General features: G+C 60.6%; 1 protein-coding gene across 22 annotated transcripts in view; it reads right to left on the bottom strand.

Moving 5' to 3' along the window:
- LOC105464584 (probable palmitoyltransferase ZDHHC11B) overlaps nt 1-18,906 on the bottom strand; it is a 125,793-nt gene extending 106,887 nt beyond the window's left edge. For 18 of the 22 annotated variants that reach the window (XR_011625190.1, XR_011625189.1, XR_011625183.1 and 15 more), the window contains exons 1-6: nt 18,632-18,906; nt 15,700-15,839; nt 7,854-8,075; nt 6,016-6,194; nt 5,038-5,139; nt 1,308-1,432 (exon numbers count right to left, since the gene is read on the bottom strand). Coding sequence is in view for 6 of the 22 variants with exons in the window: in XM_071099143.1 (XP_070955244.1) it covers nt 1,308-1,432; nt 5,038-5,139; nt 6,016-6,194; nt 7,854-8,075; nt 15,700-15,839; nt 18,632-18,866 (1,003 nt within the window). In the remaining 16 variants the exon portion in view is untranslated. Of the gene's footprint in view, nt 1-1,307; nt 1,433-5,037; nt 5,140-6,015; nt 6,195-7,853; nt 8,076-8,468; nt 8,652-13,873 lie in introns of those variants that run through there. The other 4 variants (XR_011625195.1, XR_011625194.1, XR_011625193.1 and 1 more) reach the window with 4 other exon arrangements.
- Nucleotides 18,907-18,950: the final 44 nt, after the last annotated feature.

Genomic DNA, 18,950 nt, shown 5'->3' with positions numbered 1-18,950 from the left:
AGGGCCTTGCCAGGGTGGAGCTGGCTTTCAGGAAGTGCTTCCGAAGCGGCTGTGAGGCCCGGGTGGCACCGGTCACGCTTCCAAGTGGAAGGAGGAGCTTTAGGGCCTTCCACACGGAGCTGGCAAAGCTCATCCTTGAAAAAAAAGTCACACCGTGTTGGCTCTGGAATGTTCTGGAACAAGGGGCAGGCAAGTCCTGCCTCTCTTGCCACCTGGGCCGTGTGCAGTGCAGGCGCAGCCACGCCTGGGGCCGAGACTGGCAGTCTTGACCCACACCCCAAGGGGCTGCTCTGGCCCAGGTCCTCCTGGTGAGGGTCCCGGCGCTGCTGCGATAAATACAAGTGGCGGCGGGTGCGGGCAGCTCCCACGGCAGACTCTTGCGGTCCGAGGCAGGGCTCTGACATCCGGCTGGAGGACAGGCAGGCACGCCGCCTCTGCATTCCACAGCAGACTCTTGCAGTCGGAGGCAGGGCTCTGACGTCCAGCTTCAGGACAGGTGGACACACTGCCTCCACAGGGTCCAGGGAGGTCCTCCCACCTCTGCCAGCTCCTGGGGCTCCGGGCGACCCTGGGCTGTGGCCGTGTGACTCCAACCCTGCCTCCATCCTCACGGGGCTGCCTCCCCTCTACGTCTCTCCTTTCTCTTATAAGCACCCTCATGGCTGGATTTGGGCCTCCTGGGACCACCCAGCATGAGACTCCCACCTCAGATCTTAAGTCACAGCAGCAGACCCATTTCCTGAGGACACTGGCATCACGGGGTCCGGGTTTGGCGTGGACTTGCCGCTGGAGCCCAGTCCTCACCGCCACGTCTCTCCTGTGGCTCAGTGCGGGCATCCCAGGCCGTGGGCCCACTTGGCCAAGAGCCTCAGCGCTCTGCAGACTACAGCCCAGAACCCTCAGCGCTGCCTCTGCTCTCTCTCCCCGTGGGCTGCTCCTGCTGGACAGACACCCCCACTGTCCCACAGCCACGTGGCCCCACAGGACGGCGTGACAGGTGCTGCAGGGCTGACTGTGGAGGGCAGGGGCAGAGCCGGACCCCACTGTCTCTCACCTGTCGCAACCTGCAGCATTCACAGAGCAGTGCGGCCAGTGCCTTCCCCAAGCCTGCCTCCTGCACGCTGGGGGCTGCTGGGCTGTGTGGACCCTGGGCTACTGCCTTCGGCCCAGGTCAGAGCCTGCCTGGTGCTGCCCACCCTGGCCTCTCCCTGGGGCAAGAGGGGCCGACCACCTCCAGATCCGATACTACTGCCCGGAAGGATGGCTGGAGGTGAGGCTGAGGCCCCCCAAGAGTGGCGGCCACGTACCTTCATAGTTGGGGTCCGTGCGGAGCACCCCGGGGTCCACAAAGTACTGGACGAGGATGTACAGCAGGATGGTGATCAGGCAAAGCATGCCGGCTGTGGCTGAGGCCACGGTGCTGAAGAAAAACCTGCCAGGAGACACACACGCAGGCATGAGGGGTGGGGACATGAGAGCAGTGGGGCATGGGGGCAGGTGTGGGGGGAATGGGGGCAGGGGGTGTGCAGGGGCAGGCCGGGGCAGGTGTGAGGGCACAGGGGCATGGGGGCAGGTGTGGGGGCCACAGGGGCAGGGGGCTTGGGGGCAGGTGTGGGGGGCGCAAGGGTGGGGGGTGTGCAGGGCAGGCAGGGGTGGGTGTGGGGGTACAGGGGCAGGTGGGGAAGCATGGGGGCAGAGGCAGGGACATGCAGGGCATCAGGGGCAGGGGCGGGAGCATGCAGGGCAGGTGGGGGGGCACGGGGGCAGGGGTGGGTGTGGGGGGCGTGGGGGCAGGGATGCGCAGGGCATCGGGGGCAGGTGGGAGGGTGCGGGGGCAGAGGCAGGGACGCGCAGGGCTTCTGGAGCCCACAGGGTGGAGGCGACAGCTCAGCGTGGGCATCCACTAAGAGAAGGCCACTGGCCACCGCCCAACACTGGCCTCAAACCCCGCTCCCGACCGTGCCTGGAAGCTCAGGCTCCTGTCTCTGTCCCATCCTGTGACGCCCCCCCGGGTCTCCAGGCCTCTCACTGGAGAGGGGTGGCCATGGGACATTCCCACCATCTCACACTGCCCGACAATTCAGGCAGCACTTCTTGCAAACTTGGTTTCATTTACTCCCCACAAGGAACAAGGAGATTGTGAGGAGGGGAACTAGCCCTTCTCACGAATGGGGAAACTGAGGTCAGAGACACGATGCGACTCGCCCAAGCCCACCCGGCCAGTGGAGCGTGAGGGTCACACCGCGTCTCCAGCGTCACGGCTCCGGGGCCTCTGCCCGCACCTCCGACTCCACCTCATTCAGATAGGGCTCCCTCCCAGCCAAGGAGCACGCGGGGTCCACTCAGGGCGCCCTGAGCATGGTCTGTGTTGGGGTCTCCATGGCACCATGCTAGGCAAAGGCACTGAAGCCAGGGAAAGAGAGAGCCATGATTGCACCGTGGTACCCAGGAGGGCCTGCAGGCTCAGGGACCTGGATCACTGCACCCAAAGGGAACTCGGGCTGAGGAGGCCCTGGAGGAGCCCGGCTGCTCCTCGGCTGCAGTCCCCCCTTCTCCGAGGCTCTCGTGCACAATTGAGCCAAAAGTGACGTGCATACTGTAGACGTGAGACCAAAACCACTCCCAGCCTCTCGTTTTTGCTCAAAAGATGGAGAGAATAATCCATCCAGAAAAAACAATTCTGGACAGCGGTCCCTGGAACATACTTTGACTAAACCGTCTTCCTTGGTCTTTCTGCCATTATTATTTTAATAAGGATCCTTTAACCTCCTTTTTTTTTTTTTTTTTTTTTTTTTTTTGAGACAGAGTCTAGCTCTGTTGCCCAGACTGGAGTGCAGTGGCCGGATCTCAGCTCACTGCAAGCCCCGCCTCCCGGGTTCACGCCATTCTCCTGCCTCAGCCTCCCGAGTAGCTGGGAGTACAGGCGCCCACCACCTCGCCCGGCTAATTTTTTTTGTATTTTAGTAGAGACGGGGTTTCACCGTGTTAGCCAGGATGGTCTCGATCTCCTGAACTCGTGATCCGCCCGTCTCGGCCTCCCAAAGTGCTGGGATTACAGGCTTGAGCCACCGTGCCCGGCCTCCTTTAACCTCCTTTAACCTTTTCCAGTGTATTCTGTTCACCTAAGTTCACTGAAATCCCTTTTTGTATTTTCAACTGGAGACCAGAGCATGAATGCCGCAGTCTTCCGAGGAGGTGGTGCGGGGACAGCTGCCTTCCGGGCGCTCCTCTCCCTCCAAGAGTCTTCTGGATAATCCAGGGGTGCGGGGTGGCTCCGGCGTGAGGGGCTCCCTGACTGCTGCTCCCGTGTGCTGGCTTCCCTCTCACAGCGACGACCAGGCGGGTGGTCCCAGCCCTCCTTCCTGGTGTCCTGGTTCCTGACGCCACCAGTGCGCTCTCCTGCCAGCGCCGAGCCTGGGAGCCTGGCCTGGATGTGGCCACGTAGTGCGGAGGACGTGGCGAGGCCTTGCATGCCCAGCCTGGGTTTCCAAAGCAGCAGCCCCTCCAGGCGGCGGACGTGCCCTACTGTGCCCCCAGTCCTCCTGGGCTTGAGCCCACTTGTAGGGAGTAAAGACCCCTCATCTTCATCCCACTGTCTGGACAGGACTCCCCTCTTCATCCAGGAAGGAAGGCGGGTCTCTAAGACCACAGAGACCAAAGCCCATGGGATGGGGCAGAGCCATTCACGTGGGGCCTCCTCTGCCCGCAGCCGCCCTGGGCCGCTCTCCTCCCGGTTAGCACAGCCTCCTGCCCCTGCTGCCCATGTTTAGCCCGCACAGTCTGAGGCCAGCGCTCACGGTCTTCCCGGGACACCAGGGCCGCCTGCTTCTTTCCATCCCCTTCCTCTTATCACGACGAAGTAGGCAGCCTCCCTCGCGGGGCTCTGCCATCAGCTCCTCAACTTTCCTCATCTTGCTCTCAATGCCGTTGTTCTCTCCGCCTCTGGCGGATGAAGGGACAGAAGTGAGGTTGGCACAGATGCCGGCGTTGGCTACTGCTTGGAGCTCAGGGCGCCCATGACCCCAGCCCTGCTCTCCTGACGCCCCTTTTTCACTCGCAGGCGGCGTCTACACTTGGTGCCCACACGGTGCCTCTCCAGCGCCCCTCCTGAGGAAGGCAAACCCTCTCCTTGCCACCTGCCTGTGGGCCCTCAACCCCCTCACCTTCCCCGCCAGGCCCCGCCGGATTGAGCCAGCTCGAGGCACCAGAGCATAATGAGTCCAGAAGGAAGCGGCACCCGGGGCTAGCGTGACCCAGAGGAGCCGGCCACACCTCGGCCGTCCTGGAGCTGCTCCTCTCCTGGGGAGGCGGCGGGTGGGTCTCCCCCGCCCCTACCATCTCGTGCAGCCTCGGGACTCGCTCTGCAGTGACGCAGCCTCTCTGTCCCTGCCGGGCTGCTCAGCCACTCTGGACACACACTGTGCTCAAGGCGGGATGGCAAGGAGGCAGGGCAGGGACCCCACGGCACGTCCTGTGACACCAGACGACGTTGGTCCCCACTCCCACCCACACCACGGCCTCTTTCAGGTCAGCAAAGAGTAGCTGGGGGCATATGTGATTCTTTTCCCTGGTGATCTTCACAACTCAGGGCTGCTGACAGCCGGGGCTCAGAACACCGGGCCTTGAGAGTCCCCGGATCCTCCACCGCACTCAGGGGACACACCTCTCGTCAGTCCCCGCTGGATGCCCACTGCCCTTCGGTGGCCCCACCCCTGTGCTGGATGAGCCTCAGCCCGGGTGGAGAGAAGGCAGCCCGGCCCAGGACAGCGCGGTCAGGAGGCCTCAGCCAGGGCAGCCCAGCAAATGCCCATGCTGGGCCTCCAGGGACTTGCTCTGTGCGGATGACCTTGTCCAGGGACGGCCGCACCACAGCCCCAGAGCCAGACAGGAGGCCGGCGCACGCACGCACCAAGCGTCACCGCATCAGGACAGGGACGCAGCCCCAAGACGACCCTCCACCCTTTCACCACGAGGACCCCTCCCTTCCGAATTCCCCCAAGCCTGGCCCGCGCCGGCCATCCCCGCTGTGCCCCTCACCAGTAATTACGGCTTCCCACGCAGTTGTTGATCCACTTGCAGTGGTGGTCGAAGCCGGACACACACTTATTGCAGGAAATGCAGTGTTTGGTTTTCTTGTTCCTGGATGGATGAATCGGGGAACGGCTGTCAGGCCCCAAGTGCGCAGGCTGGGCCAGGGCCGGAGCCCCATCACCGGGAGCCAGGTGCCTCGGGGGAACCAGCCCTGTGTGGCCTGGGGAGTGGGCGTTCAGTGGGGAATGGGAGGCTGGGGGAGGGAGTTGAGGCCTGTGGGGAGGAGGAGAAGCAGGGCAGCTCTGGGCAGAGGTAGCCACAGAGCAGGAGGAGCCCATGTCTGTGGTGGGTGCGGACGCCGGAGCGTAGACCACCCCCCAGCCTTCCTGCACCAGCCTCACTCTGGGCAATGGCCCTGGAGGAGGCTGCACCTGCCCTATGGTTCCAGGACTTGAGGCTGGGGACTTGGATCCCACCTGTGCCTATAGGACCTCCCTTGCAGCCGAAAGCAGCCCTGTAGCCACCCCCTAGGCCATCACGGATGCCCCCAGGGTCCCTGGAGACACTGGAACCCTTCCCTCCCTCTTTCCCTGGGGCTTGCCTTGAAAACCCCCAAGAAAGACAGCGCTCTCTTGCCCTGGGATCACAGGGGAGGGACCTCGTGCACGAAATCCACTGAGGATCAAACATGCCTGAGTGCCACCGCGTTCCGTTCCAGGGGAGCAGCGGGTCACCTGCAGGTGACAGACACAGCCCTCCAGCCTCAGCCCTGCCTGCAGAGGAGTTGGGGCGGCCTGGCACTGCGTCCCCTTCACAGCGCGATGAGGGGCTATCCACCCGCAGCCACAGGGCCGGTCCCTGGAAGCTCCATTAGCGTCAGCTGTGGCCATGGCAGGGGCCCTGTGAGGCCAGCAGTGACCTGAGCCCCTGGGCCCCTGGAGGTGACCCTGACAGCACGGGGCCTCGGCGAGGGTGGGCACTCACACGGTGACCTTGCACAGGTGGCAGAACTGGTTCTGGATCACGTGTGCGTGTTTCGATCTGTCGAAGATCGGCATGGGCTGAGAGTAGTTCTTCATGAGTCTGACATTGAAGTCGGCCGGGTCGATGCAGGAGGCAATCAGGTGGACGACGAGGTGGAAGAAGAAGATCCCCCCGGTCACCTGGCACGTCAAGGAAGAACCTGGCCCAGGGCCTCGTTGGCCTGGTCAGCCTGGCACGAGGCGTCCCCATGAGGCCCAAGGGCCCAGGGGAGATGAGGCCGCCAGTCAGCCCTACTCACCCAGCCCTACACACCCAGCCCTGCACACTGGATCCCAGTTCAACCAGGCTTGGCTCTGCTCACCCAGCCCTGCACACATGGCCCTGTACACCTAGGCCCGCAGAGCTGAGCCCTGCACACCCAGCCCTGCTCACCCGAGCCCTGCTCAGTCAGCCCTGCACACCAAGCCCTGCACACCCTGCCCTGCACACACCACCCTGCACACCTGGCCCTGCTCACCTGGCCCTGCTCACCCGGCCCTGCTCACCCGGCCCTTACCACTTGGCCCTGTTTACCCGGCGGTGCACACACAGCCCTGCTTACCCAGGCCCAGAGGAGACAAGGCCACCAATTAGCCCTGCACACACAGCCCTGTGCCAGGCGGGGACCGGGATGGCTGCCCCCATGCCCTTTTTGTTCATCCCTGTTGGACACAGGGCAAATCCCCCACAGAATGCACCGCACCCCCAGAGGCTCAGCCAGCCCAGCCAAGCACAGTCACCCCAAAGCCCTTTACACCTTGAGGGACAGAGCAGGGCCGCAGGAGGGACGCCCGGGTGTAAACACAGCCAGATGCAGCCCCAAAGGCCGTGGGGAACCTGGTTCTTTCATACCAGAGACCCGCGAGCACTGGGGGAGAAGCACAGCCTCAGACAACAGGAGGGGGGAGGAGGCAGGGAGGTGCACAATCTACCTGCTCCCTCTAGACCCCAGACGGTCGCTCAGGGACCCTCTCCCCGAGACTCGCTCAGGGAAGCCCCCACTAGACTCGCTCATGGACCCCAGACTCACTCAGAGCCCTTCTGGACCCTCTCAGGGACTCCAGACTCTCTCAAGGACCCCAGACTCACCTGGGCCTCTGTCTCCGAGCCTGGCTGCGGGGCCACTGGGGAGAGGGTCCTTGTCCCCTGGAGCCAGGAGAAGCTGGGCTCCCCATGACCGGGACATCAGCTCCCGCCCTCAGATCCTGGCTCCCTCCTCCTTTCACCCTGGGACCAACACAGACTCCCCATGGCAACCAAACAGAAGGGGTGGAGCGCGGGGCCCTCCCATCACCCTGCCTGGCCCCTGGACCGCCTTCTAGCCAGGAGTTCAGGGTTGACAGCCGTCTCCGCGGGGTGGCCCAGAGGCCCTCACCGTGTGGCCTAAGCTTGGCATGGAAACCCAGGCTGCCGACCTGTGGGGCACAGCGCTGTCCTCCTTGGCACCAGGGGCGAGGAGGGAGGTGCTGGCCATGTGCAAAAGGCTGCACAGGGATTTTAGCAGAAGGCTGCCAGCAGGGTGGGTCCTGTGCCAGGCCAGGGGGCTGTTGTCCCTCCTGACAGAGTCCCTCTCTGGAGCCCCCTAAGGCAATGCTGTCCTGCCCACCCTGACCCTGAGCAGGGGCTGCACAGAGCACCAGTGGCCACTGGGCCCACCTGCAGGCTCGGGGGACACAGTCTGGCCCAGGGCAGGTGACTGGTGCCGCCGGGCAGCCATGGACCAGATCCCAGAGCCAGGTCCACTGCAGGGTCCTCCAGGCACCCCTCCCGCTCAGACCGTGCCACGGTGAAAAGGATACCACGTAGGCGATATATTTCCACACATGAGGCAGGAGGGGAATGAAGATCCCGAAGGTGGCCGAGGAAAGGCCCAGGAAGACAGCCCAGGTCACCACCTGGAAGTAGTGCAGGGGTAACGACCAGCCGTTCACTCTGGAGATGCGGGGCGGCAAGACCAGATCTCCGTTGTTGAGCACGGCTTCTGGGGCGACGGAACACTGGCTCCCGGAGCGGGTGTCCATCTGCAGGATCCAGAAGGGGAGACCAGCCCCGTCAGCCCCAGGGAGGGCTGGCCCCGCCCACTGTCAGGGAGACCTCAGGGACTGGGAACATCATCCCCGAGGACCAGCACTGAGAGCCAATGGCCCAGCACTGCCTGGGGCCGCGTCCCCGGGAGCGGGGCCTGCTCAGGGGAATGAATAGACATGCTGCAGAATCTGACCCCAGCCACAGCCTAGCGGCTACAGAAAACGGCTCTCCAGGGTGTGGGGGCCCCTGGGCGGAGGACCTGGCCAGGCACCCGGTGCTGGTGCTACCGCCCCTCAGTTCCCCCGAGGATTTAAGTTCTGGGGAGCCCTCGACAGCCCCCACACAGCGATAGGTCCCAGAACCCGTTCACGAATACACAGGCTCACCCAAGACTCCCCAGGTGCCAGAGGAAAACCCACATCAGAAAGAGACCACACGGAGCAGAGGGGTGCGCCTGAGAGAAACTGAGGCAATGCCGGAAGAGCTCCTGAGCTGTTACTAACTGCTGCAACACTGAAATCTCCCAGATCCTCCCTGAGAAGCCTCCCTGAGCTTCCCAGAGGAGCAGGACCTGAGAGCTCACTTCACAGGGTCCTGTGTGTCTCCCCTTCCACAGGACAGGGTAGCCCGTCCAGCCACACGGGGCTGGGGCCTGTCCAGGTGGGCAGTGGCTGCGAGGTTCTGAACGCACACTGCGGCGGCTCCTGGTCAGTCAGGTGGGGAGGGAGGCAGGGGAGGGAGGGACGTGGTGTCAGGAGAGGGAAGAACGTGGTGTCAGGGGAGGGAGGGACGTGGTGTCAGGGGAGGGAGGGAGGGGCAGTGAAAGGCACTGAACAGCCACTGCTGGGTGGGGGATCTGGAGGGGCTGGGCGGTCTCAACAGGAGTGTTAGGAAGCTTCCCCCCGTTATGCCTCGTGCAAAGCCCTTATTGTCTCTTTGGGAAAAAACCTTTAGAAAATGAAGTTGGTATTACATGTACTACTTTGGGAAGAGAGACACTGAGAACTAGTTCACAATTCTTCTTCCTTGCAGTCGTGAACGTCCATGATTCAGTGGCTCTGCGCTGCCTTTGGGGCTCCTCCCTGGTCCTCCAAATGTGACGCCAGGCGGATGCGGGGCCATAGGGCCCTGGGGCTTGAGCCACACAAGAATGTCTCAGGGAGACCCGAAAGACTCACAGCTGTGAAACAAGACCATGGTGCCTGGGCCGGGCGCGGGGCTCACCCTGTAATCCCAGCACTGTGGGAGGCCGAGGCGTGCGGATCACCTGAGGTCAGGAGTTCGAGACCAGCCTGGGCAACATGGCGAAACCCCGTCTCTACTAAAAATACGAAGATTAGCAGGGCATGGTGGCACATGCCTCTAATCCCAGCTACTCAGGAGGCTGAGGCATGAGAATTGTTTGAACCTGGGAGGTCGAGGCTGCAGTGAGTCAAGATTGTGCCACTGCATTCCAGCCTGGGCAACAGAGGGAGACTCCATCTCAAAAGAAAAGAAAAGGAGGGGAGGGGAGGCGAGGGGAGGGGGAAAGAAAAGTCCAAGGTGCCAAGGACGGAAACAGAAACACAGAAAGACAATCTTGTACATTAAAAACACAACTCCCAATTAAAAACAAAACCCAAATGAAAGTGCCAACAAACAGAAATGTTGCTGCCAAAAATCACATGGTAAAACCTGGACGATCACATCCAGGAAGGACCACAGATCTCAGAGAGGAGGAGAGAGGAATCGCTCAGCGGCCTGGAGCCTGGAGCCTGACGCTGTGCATCTGTCAGGCTTTCAGAAGAGGAAGGTAGAGCGTCTGTGAGAGAAGAAAACACTGAAGAACTTTGAGAAGATTGAAGGCTTCAGGTCCACACTGTGCACAAGGGCCAGAAAGGACGATTGGAAAAAGAAATACATCCACACCGGTGAAAATGTGAGCGGCAAGGATGTAGAAAAAAATTCCGCAGTGTTCTCAGAAGAGAGATTCATTACAACATATGGATACCTGCAAATTGTACTGCATTCGTTTATATAAAAATACAACATAGAGCAATTCTCCAAGTTCTGAGAGTATTTTCATCTTAAAATGCATCTGGCCAAAGAATAATCAAAGTTTGAGAGAAAACAGATTCTTTCGGAATGTGTGAATATTCAAAGTACACCAACCATTAATCATTTCCAAAAAGAATTATTTAGAGATTTACTCCATCAAATAAATTATCACAGATAAAACATGGTGAGCAAATTAATCTAAAATTATATCTAAATTAAATCCAAAACAAAACCAAATCTAAGTGACAGACGACAGAACCATGAACCTGCACCACTGGCCGCAGGCGTGGAGTGTTGGGGTCGCGCTGTTCCACGGAGCCACGCGCGGGGGCGTGGGAACTCCATGCTGGCCAGCACACAGCCATCTCCTCACAGGATCTCGGTGCGGCCCAGGACAGCGGAGCAGCCCAGCAGCAGGGGCCGCACCTGCCCCACGGAGGACAGCGAGCCGGGGAGAGATACCCCATGGAGGACATCAAGCGAGTGGGACAGACCCCATGGGGGACAGTGAGCCGGGGAGAGATACCCCATGGAGGACAGCGAGCCGGGGGACAGACCCCACGGAGGACAGCGAGCCGGGGAGAGATACTTCACGGAGGACAGCGAGTGAGTGGGACAGACCCCACGGGGGACAGCGAGCCGGGGGACAGACCTCACAGAGGACAGCGAGAGGAGGACACAGATCCCACAGGGGACAGCAAGCCGGGGAGAGATACCCCACAGAGGACAGCGAGCCAGGGGACAGACCCCACGGAGGACAGTGAGCCCGGGGAGATACCCCACGGAGGACAGCGTGTGAGTGGGACAGGCCCCACGGAGGACAGCGAGTAGGGGAGAGACACCCCACGGAGGACAGCGAGAGGACACAGATCCCACGGAGGACAGCGAGAGGAGGACACAGATCCCACGGAGGACAGCTAGCCGGGAAGAGATACCCCACGGAGGACAGCGAGCCGGGGGCACAGACCCCACAGAGGACAGCAAGTTGGGGAGAGATACCCCACGGGGGACAGTGAGCCGGGGAGAGATACCCCACGGGGGACAGCAAGTTGGGGGCACAGACCCCACGGAGGACAGCGAGTCAGGGGCACAGACCCCACAGAGCACAGCTAGCCAGGGACACAGACCCCGGAGGACAGCAAGTTGGGGAGAGATACCCCACGGAGGGCAGCAAGCCGGGGAGAGATACCCCACGGGGGACAGTGAGTCGGGGGCACGGACCCCACAGGGGACAGCCAGTCGGGGGCACGGACCCCACGGGGGACAGCGAGTCGGGAGAGACAGACCCCATGGAGGACAGCGAGCTGGGGGGACAGACCCCATGGAGGACAGTGAGCCAGGGGCACAGACCTCACAACAGCCAGGGAAGACTCCAGGACGGCTCCTTTCCCTCAGGCCCACGCTCAGCCTCGATACCACCGTGGCCTGTGAGCACATTCACAACCCCCACACCACACACCCCACACCACACACCACAGGTCACACACCACACAACCCACACATCACACCATACACAACACACCACACAACCCACACCACACACCACATACCACACCACACACCCCACACCACACCACACAACCCACACCACACAACCCACACCACACACCACACACCCCACACCACACCACACAACCCACACCACACCCCACACACCCCACACCCCACACCACACCACACAACCCACACCACACAACCCACACCACATACCACAGGCCACACACCACACAACCCACACCACAGGCCACACAACCCACACCACACACCACACAAACCACACCACACACCACACAACCCACCACAGGCCACATACCACACAACACATACCACACAGACCACATGCCACATACCACATAGACCACACAATACACACCACACAACACAAACCACACAAAACACACACCATACATACACAACACACAACAGAGACCACACACAACACACACGACACACACACCACACAACACACTACACACTATATACCACATACCATGCAATACACACCACATACATCATACAACAGATCACACACACGACATACAACACAAACCACACAACAGACCACGCACACACCACACATCATACAGATTACACACCACACACACCACAAAACACACCAGACTACACAATCCACAACACACACCACACAAAACAGAGCACACACACCACACAAAACTCCACGCACCACACCCCACACACGCACCACACACCACCCAAACCACACGCACACACCTGCCACACTGCACATGCATATGTAACACAAGGAAAACACACACACCACACAACCCACCACACACTGCACATGCACCACATGACATGTATCAAACACCAACCCCAAACACATCACACTCCACACACCACACATGCACACACCACACACGAACCACACACTACACAGGGACCACACAATACACACAACACAGAGCAAACACAGAATACACCACATACACACCACACACACCAAACCACACACCACACACACCACTTACTGCACACATACTACACCCCCCACAAAATACTCCATACACAACACACAATGCTCACACTCCCACACACACCACACAATGCACACACACACCACACAATGCACACACACTCCCACACACACCACACAATGCTCACACTCCCCCACACACCACACAATGCTCACACTCCCCCACACACCACACAATGCACACACACTCCCACACACAATTCAAGCGAAAGGAGCATCTGTGAGTCATGCCACTGAAGACTTGTGATGTTGGGTTCAGGAAGTGAGCACAACTGAGGATGGATGGGCCCCCCGTGTTATGACAACTGGCAACTGGACTGAAGCCCGGGGAACTGGCTGTCGTGCACCGGGACCGGCAGTGCAATCCTGTGTGGTGGACCCCAGGTGCCTCCTGTCTGCCCCCATCTGTGCATGTGGACACGGCCCCCTTCTCAGACTGGGCCTCCATCCTTCTCTGCACGAGGACCAGCCCCTGACACGCACCCCAGAGACCACAGGTGCCCATCCCACCCTATCAGGTCTTTAAGATGCCATGGCTTCCTGAGTCTTTCCTGTTCCCATCTTTGTATATGTCACCAGGCCCCGAGAGTCTGTCCCGGCCCTGTCCCTACGTTTATGACTCCGTGGTCCCCCAAGTCTGTCCTGGTCCCCGTCCTGTCTTGATGTCACCAGGCCCCGAGAGTCTGTCCCGGCCCTGTCCCTACGTTTATGACACCGTGGTCCCCCGAGTCTGTCCTGTTCCCCGTCCTGTCTTGATGACACCAGGCCCCGAGAGTCTGTCCCGGTCCCGTCCCTGTCTTTATGACACCGAGGTCCCCCGAGTCTGTCCTGGCCCCTGTCCCAGCTTTATGACACCATGGTCCCCCAAGTCTGTCCTCTTCGTCCCTGTCCCTGCCTTTATGATACTGTGGTCCCTGAGTCGGCCCTCACCCTGTCCCTGCCCTTATGACAGTCTGGCCCCCCTGACATGTCCTCGCTCTCCTCCAGCCCCCCAAATGTGTTCTCGTCCCCCTCTGGGCCTGCTCAGCCATGCTTTTTCCACGGGGACCCTCTGGAAGCCACTCCACCCTGGTGAAACCTTCCATTCCTGTACTCCACACAGCAGAAACGGCCTTTTCTGAGGCCCCTTAGGAGACAAATCCTCATTGCCCGAGTCCCCGACAGTCTTGCTGTGTCGCCTTTACTGCTTGACTCCTTCAGGGTGCAGGGATTGCATCTGCCTTTTGGGAACACGGGAAAGTAAGCCCCCACTTTCCTTACCGCCAGAATCCACAGTTCCCTCTCACGCCAATCACATCACAGGTCCAGGCTGAAGAGCAAGAGAAAAGCAGCGTCGCTCTCGCTCACTCCAGACCAAAGTGAGAGGTGGGTGGGCCGCCCTGGTTGACACGGTAGCCACGGAACCCAGGGCGCCTCATAAAGCCATGGCAGTTGGGAGGTTGAGGGGACAAAGGGGCATGAGGAGGGGGGAAAGTGTGAAATGGACTTGGGCGTTGGTGAAATAATGCATGCAGTGGTCTATTTCCAAGACAAGGTGCCTTGAACCGGTTTAGGTCAGCAAACTACAGAAAATCAGGATGTACTAGGCCCCTGCTTGGATTGCCGATGCCTGCTTGTCGGCCTCTCCTTCCCCACCTTCCTACCTGCTTAGCTGCCCTCACCTGAACCAAAGAAGTTTAGTCTAAGATCAAAGTTTATCAACCTGCAAAAGAGCTTGCTTTGTCTGTTATCAGTCTGCCCAGTTACTCAGCTCCAAAGTCAAATACCTGAAAGCCCCTGAGCTGACTAGGATTGCAATGCACTGTGGTCCGCAACAAAATGCAGCAAGACAACCCTAAAAAAAAAACCACCTAAAACCCAACAACCAACAGGCAACGTCCAGGAAGACTGCGACCCCAGAGTACTCAGCCTAGGAGGAGCCAGGAACACTGCGAGCCCAGAGTACTCAGCCTAGGAGGAGCCAGGAAGACTGCGAACCCAGAGTACTCAGCCTAGGAGGAGCCAGGAAGACTGCGAACCCAGAGTACTCAGCCTAGGAGGAGCCCAGGAAGACTGCGAACCCAGAGTACTCAGCCTAGGAGGAGCCCAGGGAGGGACCTCCGCAGCTGGTTCTGAGCAAAGACGTCAGCCACCATGGTTCTGACTGAATTCGGCGCGTTTCTTCTCAGTCTCACAAGTGGAGGGAATTTCAGCATTTTAGCAAGTTGTTTCATTGGCCGTCCTGTGAGCTCAGGAATTCGGTCACTGGCTTAACTCAGGGCACAGTTTCACCATGACCCACGCCAAGGAAGGGTTTCTCCTGAGAAGGGCCAGCAAGTGTGTTGAAGGGCATCCTCCCTCTCGTCCCTGCAGCCCTCCTCCCTCAGCATTCCAAGCATTTCCAGTTCCTGTCAGCTGGGGGTCTCCACTGACTCCTATCTGAATGCCTCCGATGTGGGTCAGCTGCTGACGCTGCCTTTGGGGATGAGGATGGGAAGGTGGACAGGGATGCACCCCTTTCTGTTAGCAGTAGCCCCTCCAGGACCCCCACCGTGAGGAAGTTGCCCACAGTCAGGGGCCCTCTTGCCGGCTGAATCCTGCTGGGTCTCACTCTGGTGCCCGGAACCTGCAGTGGCCAGAGGTCTGCTGCCCATGGACATCCTGTCTGTCAGGGGCACACACGAGGTACGCAAGTACGAGGAACAGCTGGGCTGGGGCAGGTGCCCAGGACGACACGGGGAAGGGGCAGGAAAGCCTACCTGACAGTTCTCCAGCCCTCGGGGCCTCTGCAGGGCAGCCTGCTATGGCCGGAGAGGCCGAGATGGTGTTGCTGGACCACTAAGGGTGAGAGCAGGTCCCCCAGGACAAACGCCCCATCTCGTAGCCTGAACTGGCGGCGAGGGCCTCTTCCAGGGGCTTTCTTGCCCAACTCAGGACAACTGGCTTTTATTCACCAAGGTCTACAGTTAATGTCCCCTGACACCTGCAGGTACTGTGACCCCAATGCCATCTAAAGATTGAGGCAAACACCCTCAAACACACCTGCACACCCTCCCCCCACCACCTGCACACCCACTTAGTCCCCATGTGCTGCTGTAACAAAATACCTGAGACGCAGTAATTTTAAAGAACAGAAACTTATTTCTCCCTGTTCTGGACGCTGGAAGTCCAAGATTCAGGAGCCAGCAGGTCTGGTGACTGGTGAGGGGGGCGCTCAACTTCCAAGGTGGTACCTTTCTGCTGCATCCTGTGGAGGGGACAGACACGGCGTCCTCACGAGGAGGCGCTGGGAGCGCGAGAGGTCTCTGCTGACTGAGGCCTGGTCTGCAAGGCCCTTCATCCCCTCCATGGCCTAACCACTCCTAACACCATCGCACTGGCCATTGGGTTACCACATCTAAATTTTAGTGGAGACGAAACCCACAGCACACCCACACCCCCCAACCCCCCATAGCACATACACCACGCACTTGCACACCCACACACCCCACACCCGCACCCCATACGCACCCACACACCCCATACCCGTACCTCATACACACCCACACACCCCACACCTGTACCCCATATGCACTCACACACCCCATACCTGTACCTCATATACACCCACACACCCCACACCTGCACCCCATATGCACCCATACACCCCATACCCATACCTCATACACACCCACACACCCCACACCCGTACCCCATACACACCCACACACCCCACACCTGTACCCCATATGCACCCACACACCCCATACCTGTACCTCATACACACCCACACCCCCCACACCCGCACCCCATATGGACCTGCACATACCCCATAGCTGCACCCCATACACACCTGCACCCCATACGCACCCACACCCCCCATACCTGCAGCCCATGCACAAGTGCACTCCCTGCCCACAGACTGAGACCTCGGAGGAGACCCCTTTGCCCCCCTCTGCCTCCTGATTCAGAACAGGAGACTGAGCTTGGGGAGGGGTCAGGCAACTAAAAGTTGACAAGCGCCCAAGATTAACAGCTGGTGGGGAAGGCTCAGCCACAGTCAGAGAACCTAGGGTAGTTCTGGATGACGGGGCATCTGCCTCAGTATCCCCATCCGCAACAAACCCCTGAGGGCACCACGGGGTGAGCAGATCATGGATTCTGCAGGCCCTAGAGCAGCCAAAGGGTGGGAGGCGCTGGACAGAGGTTGGAAGTGTGGCAAGCCAAGCCCAGAGGATGCCACCTCACACACAGCAGGTCCCACCACCCTCCTGCTTCCTGGCTCAGACAAGCACGGGTGTGCAGGGCCCTGGCTGGGGATGAACAGCTGCTGGCCCTCACGCCCCACAGTCTGCAAGTGGCCCCTGTCACTGCCGGCCTCTGTTCCCAGCCGCCTCCCCCTCCCCTGCCCAGGTTCTGCCCACATCAGCTGGGGAGCAGGGTGTTGGGGGCGGGGGGCAGTGGCTGTCCCCGCCTGCACTGGGAGAGCTGGAGCTGCACCCCGAGCTGCTCCCCAGGCTGACACACAGCCATGTCTGTGGGGCCTCCCTGGAGAGCTCTTGTGTCCTATCGGACACAGACGTGGCAGCCTGTTCCCCTCTGGCCCTCCTCCGGCCTCAACGTGAGATGGCTGGCACAGCAGCAGTCACTGTGTGACCACAAGGGAAGGGCCCAGGGACCAGAGAGATGCTGAGCTCAGGGAAGGCCCCAGCCCCTACTCCCTTCACCATGGCTGCTCTGTGCCCTGGCATGCAGGCTTGGGGACACCCAAAGGTGATGTACCCACAAAAGAGGGTAGAGTCCCACAGGCTGCCAGCAAGAGCAGAGGCTGCCGGAATCCCGGGAGGCCACGCACGACTTCCCTGGACGGTTCCGGCCACCACCAGGGCCCTCTAAGTCCTGCAGGTTCAGCTGGCCTGGGTGGCCCCGTATCTCTGCAGCCCAAGGGGCAGTGGGAAGAGCCCTGGCCCCTCTACCCCACTGCCATCTCCTGACCTGAAGGGAGCCTCTCAGCCTGTAGGCCACCCGTAGGCCTCTTCAAGACGTCCCCTCACTGCACACTAAGACTGAAGCCATGTGGCGGCTGCTGCCCAGTGCCCCCCTCTGCTGGGACCCCATGGACCAACAACGCCGCCCACAGGGACAGCCAGTTTTGAGGGCTCAGGGAGTGAGGGGTGCAGGAACAAGGGCCACCAGGAAGCGGGGCAGGGTGGCCGCCTCCTGCAGCTCAGCACTGCCTGTGGGCTGCACCTGACCTCCACCCATGAACTGCTTCAGAGAGGGCTAAGAGCCCGGAGAGACAGCCGCCCACGCCTCCCCACCATGAGGGCACAGCTGTGTCATCTCGATAAAGGCTACTTTGCGCTGCTCTAACACAACGCCTGAGACTGGCTCACCTGAAAGACATGAGGCTTATTTGGCTCATGGTCCTGGGGCTGGAAAGTTTAAGACGGGCCCCAGCATGTGGCGAGGGCTCCTCCACTCACAGTGGATACGGAGGGAGGTGTTCAGAGCTCGGATGGTGGGAGGAATCCCGACTCCACAGCAACCTGCTCTCAGGAGCCACGCTGTTCCCGAGAGCCCAAGCTCTCCAAGGCCGTACCCTGAGGACCTGGCTGTGGGAAGTGTCTGTCAAGGGAATCCTGGCCTCTGGAGCCCCAGTGGAAGCGGGGTGCAGTACACAGCCCCACTGAGCTTGGGACTCCAGATGCTGCCTTTCCCAGTCTCCCTGCAGCCAGGGTGGCCTCCCAGAGTCGGGGGTGGGGAGCAGAGCCTGCAGGCAGCCACTGGAACGGGTGCACGTGGCGGCATCCAGTGCCAGGACGGCAGGTGCAGCTCTGCGGACACCTGTGGAGTCTGCTTCCCAGCCAGCACGGAGGGTGCAGCCCAGGCTCTGACGCTCGTCTGAGCCCTGTTCACGGACTCTTCCTGTGAATCAGAGGCTGTGGCTTCCTCATGCTCTGTCCAGAGGAAATGGTTTTGCTCCTACTTCCACCAGGGCCCAGAAGGGACCTGAGAATGCTCACCCACGCCACACACAGCACCGGCCACCCTGCTCACCCGGCGTCAACGGCCTGCGAGGGTCAGCCCTGGGGTCCCGTGGTGTGAGGGCCCAGGCACTGCATACTGCCCCCGGGGCCTCTTCAGAGTCACAAACGCCTCTGCCTGCAGGACGACTGAGCTCCCATCTGTGCCCGGCCTCTGGAAGGTGTGGCTTCTTCACTTTCAAGCTTCCATGGTCACAGAGCAGGGCACCCTGCAGGAGGTGCGCTGGGCGCACAGGCGCACCCGACATCACTGGGCATGACAGCCGGGCCAGAGGACCACCACCAGCTGGCAGGCCACAGCACTCTTGCGTGTGGGGAGCAGTCGGGTGCGC

The sequence above is a fragment of the Macaca nemestrina genome, chromosome 6, assembly GCF_043159975.1.
Source record: "Macaca nemestrina isolate mMacNem1 chromosome 6, mMacNem.hap1, whole genome shotgun sequence".
NCBI classification, from domain to species: domain Eukaryota; kingdom Metazoa; phylum Chordata; class Mammalia; order Primates; family Cercopithecidae; genus Macaca; species Macaca nemestrina.
The sequence above is the reverse complement of the archived record's forward strand: the minus strand, read 5'-3'. Positions and strand labels throughout refer to the sequence as shown.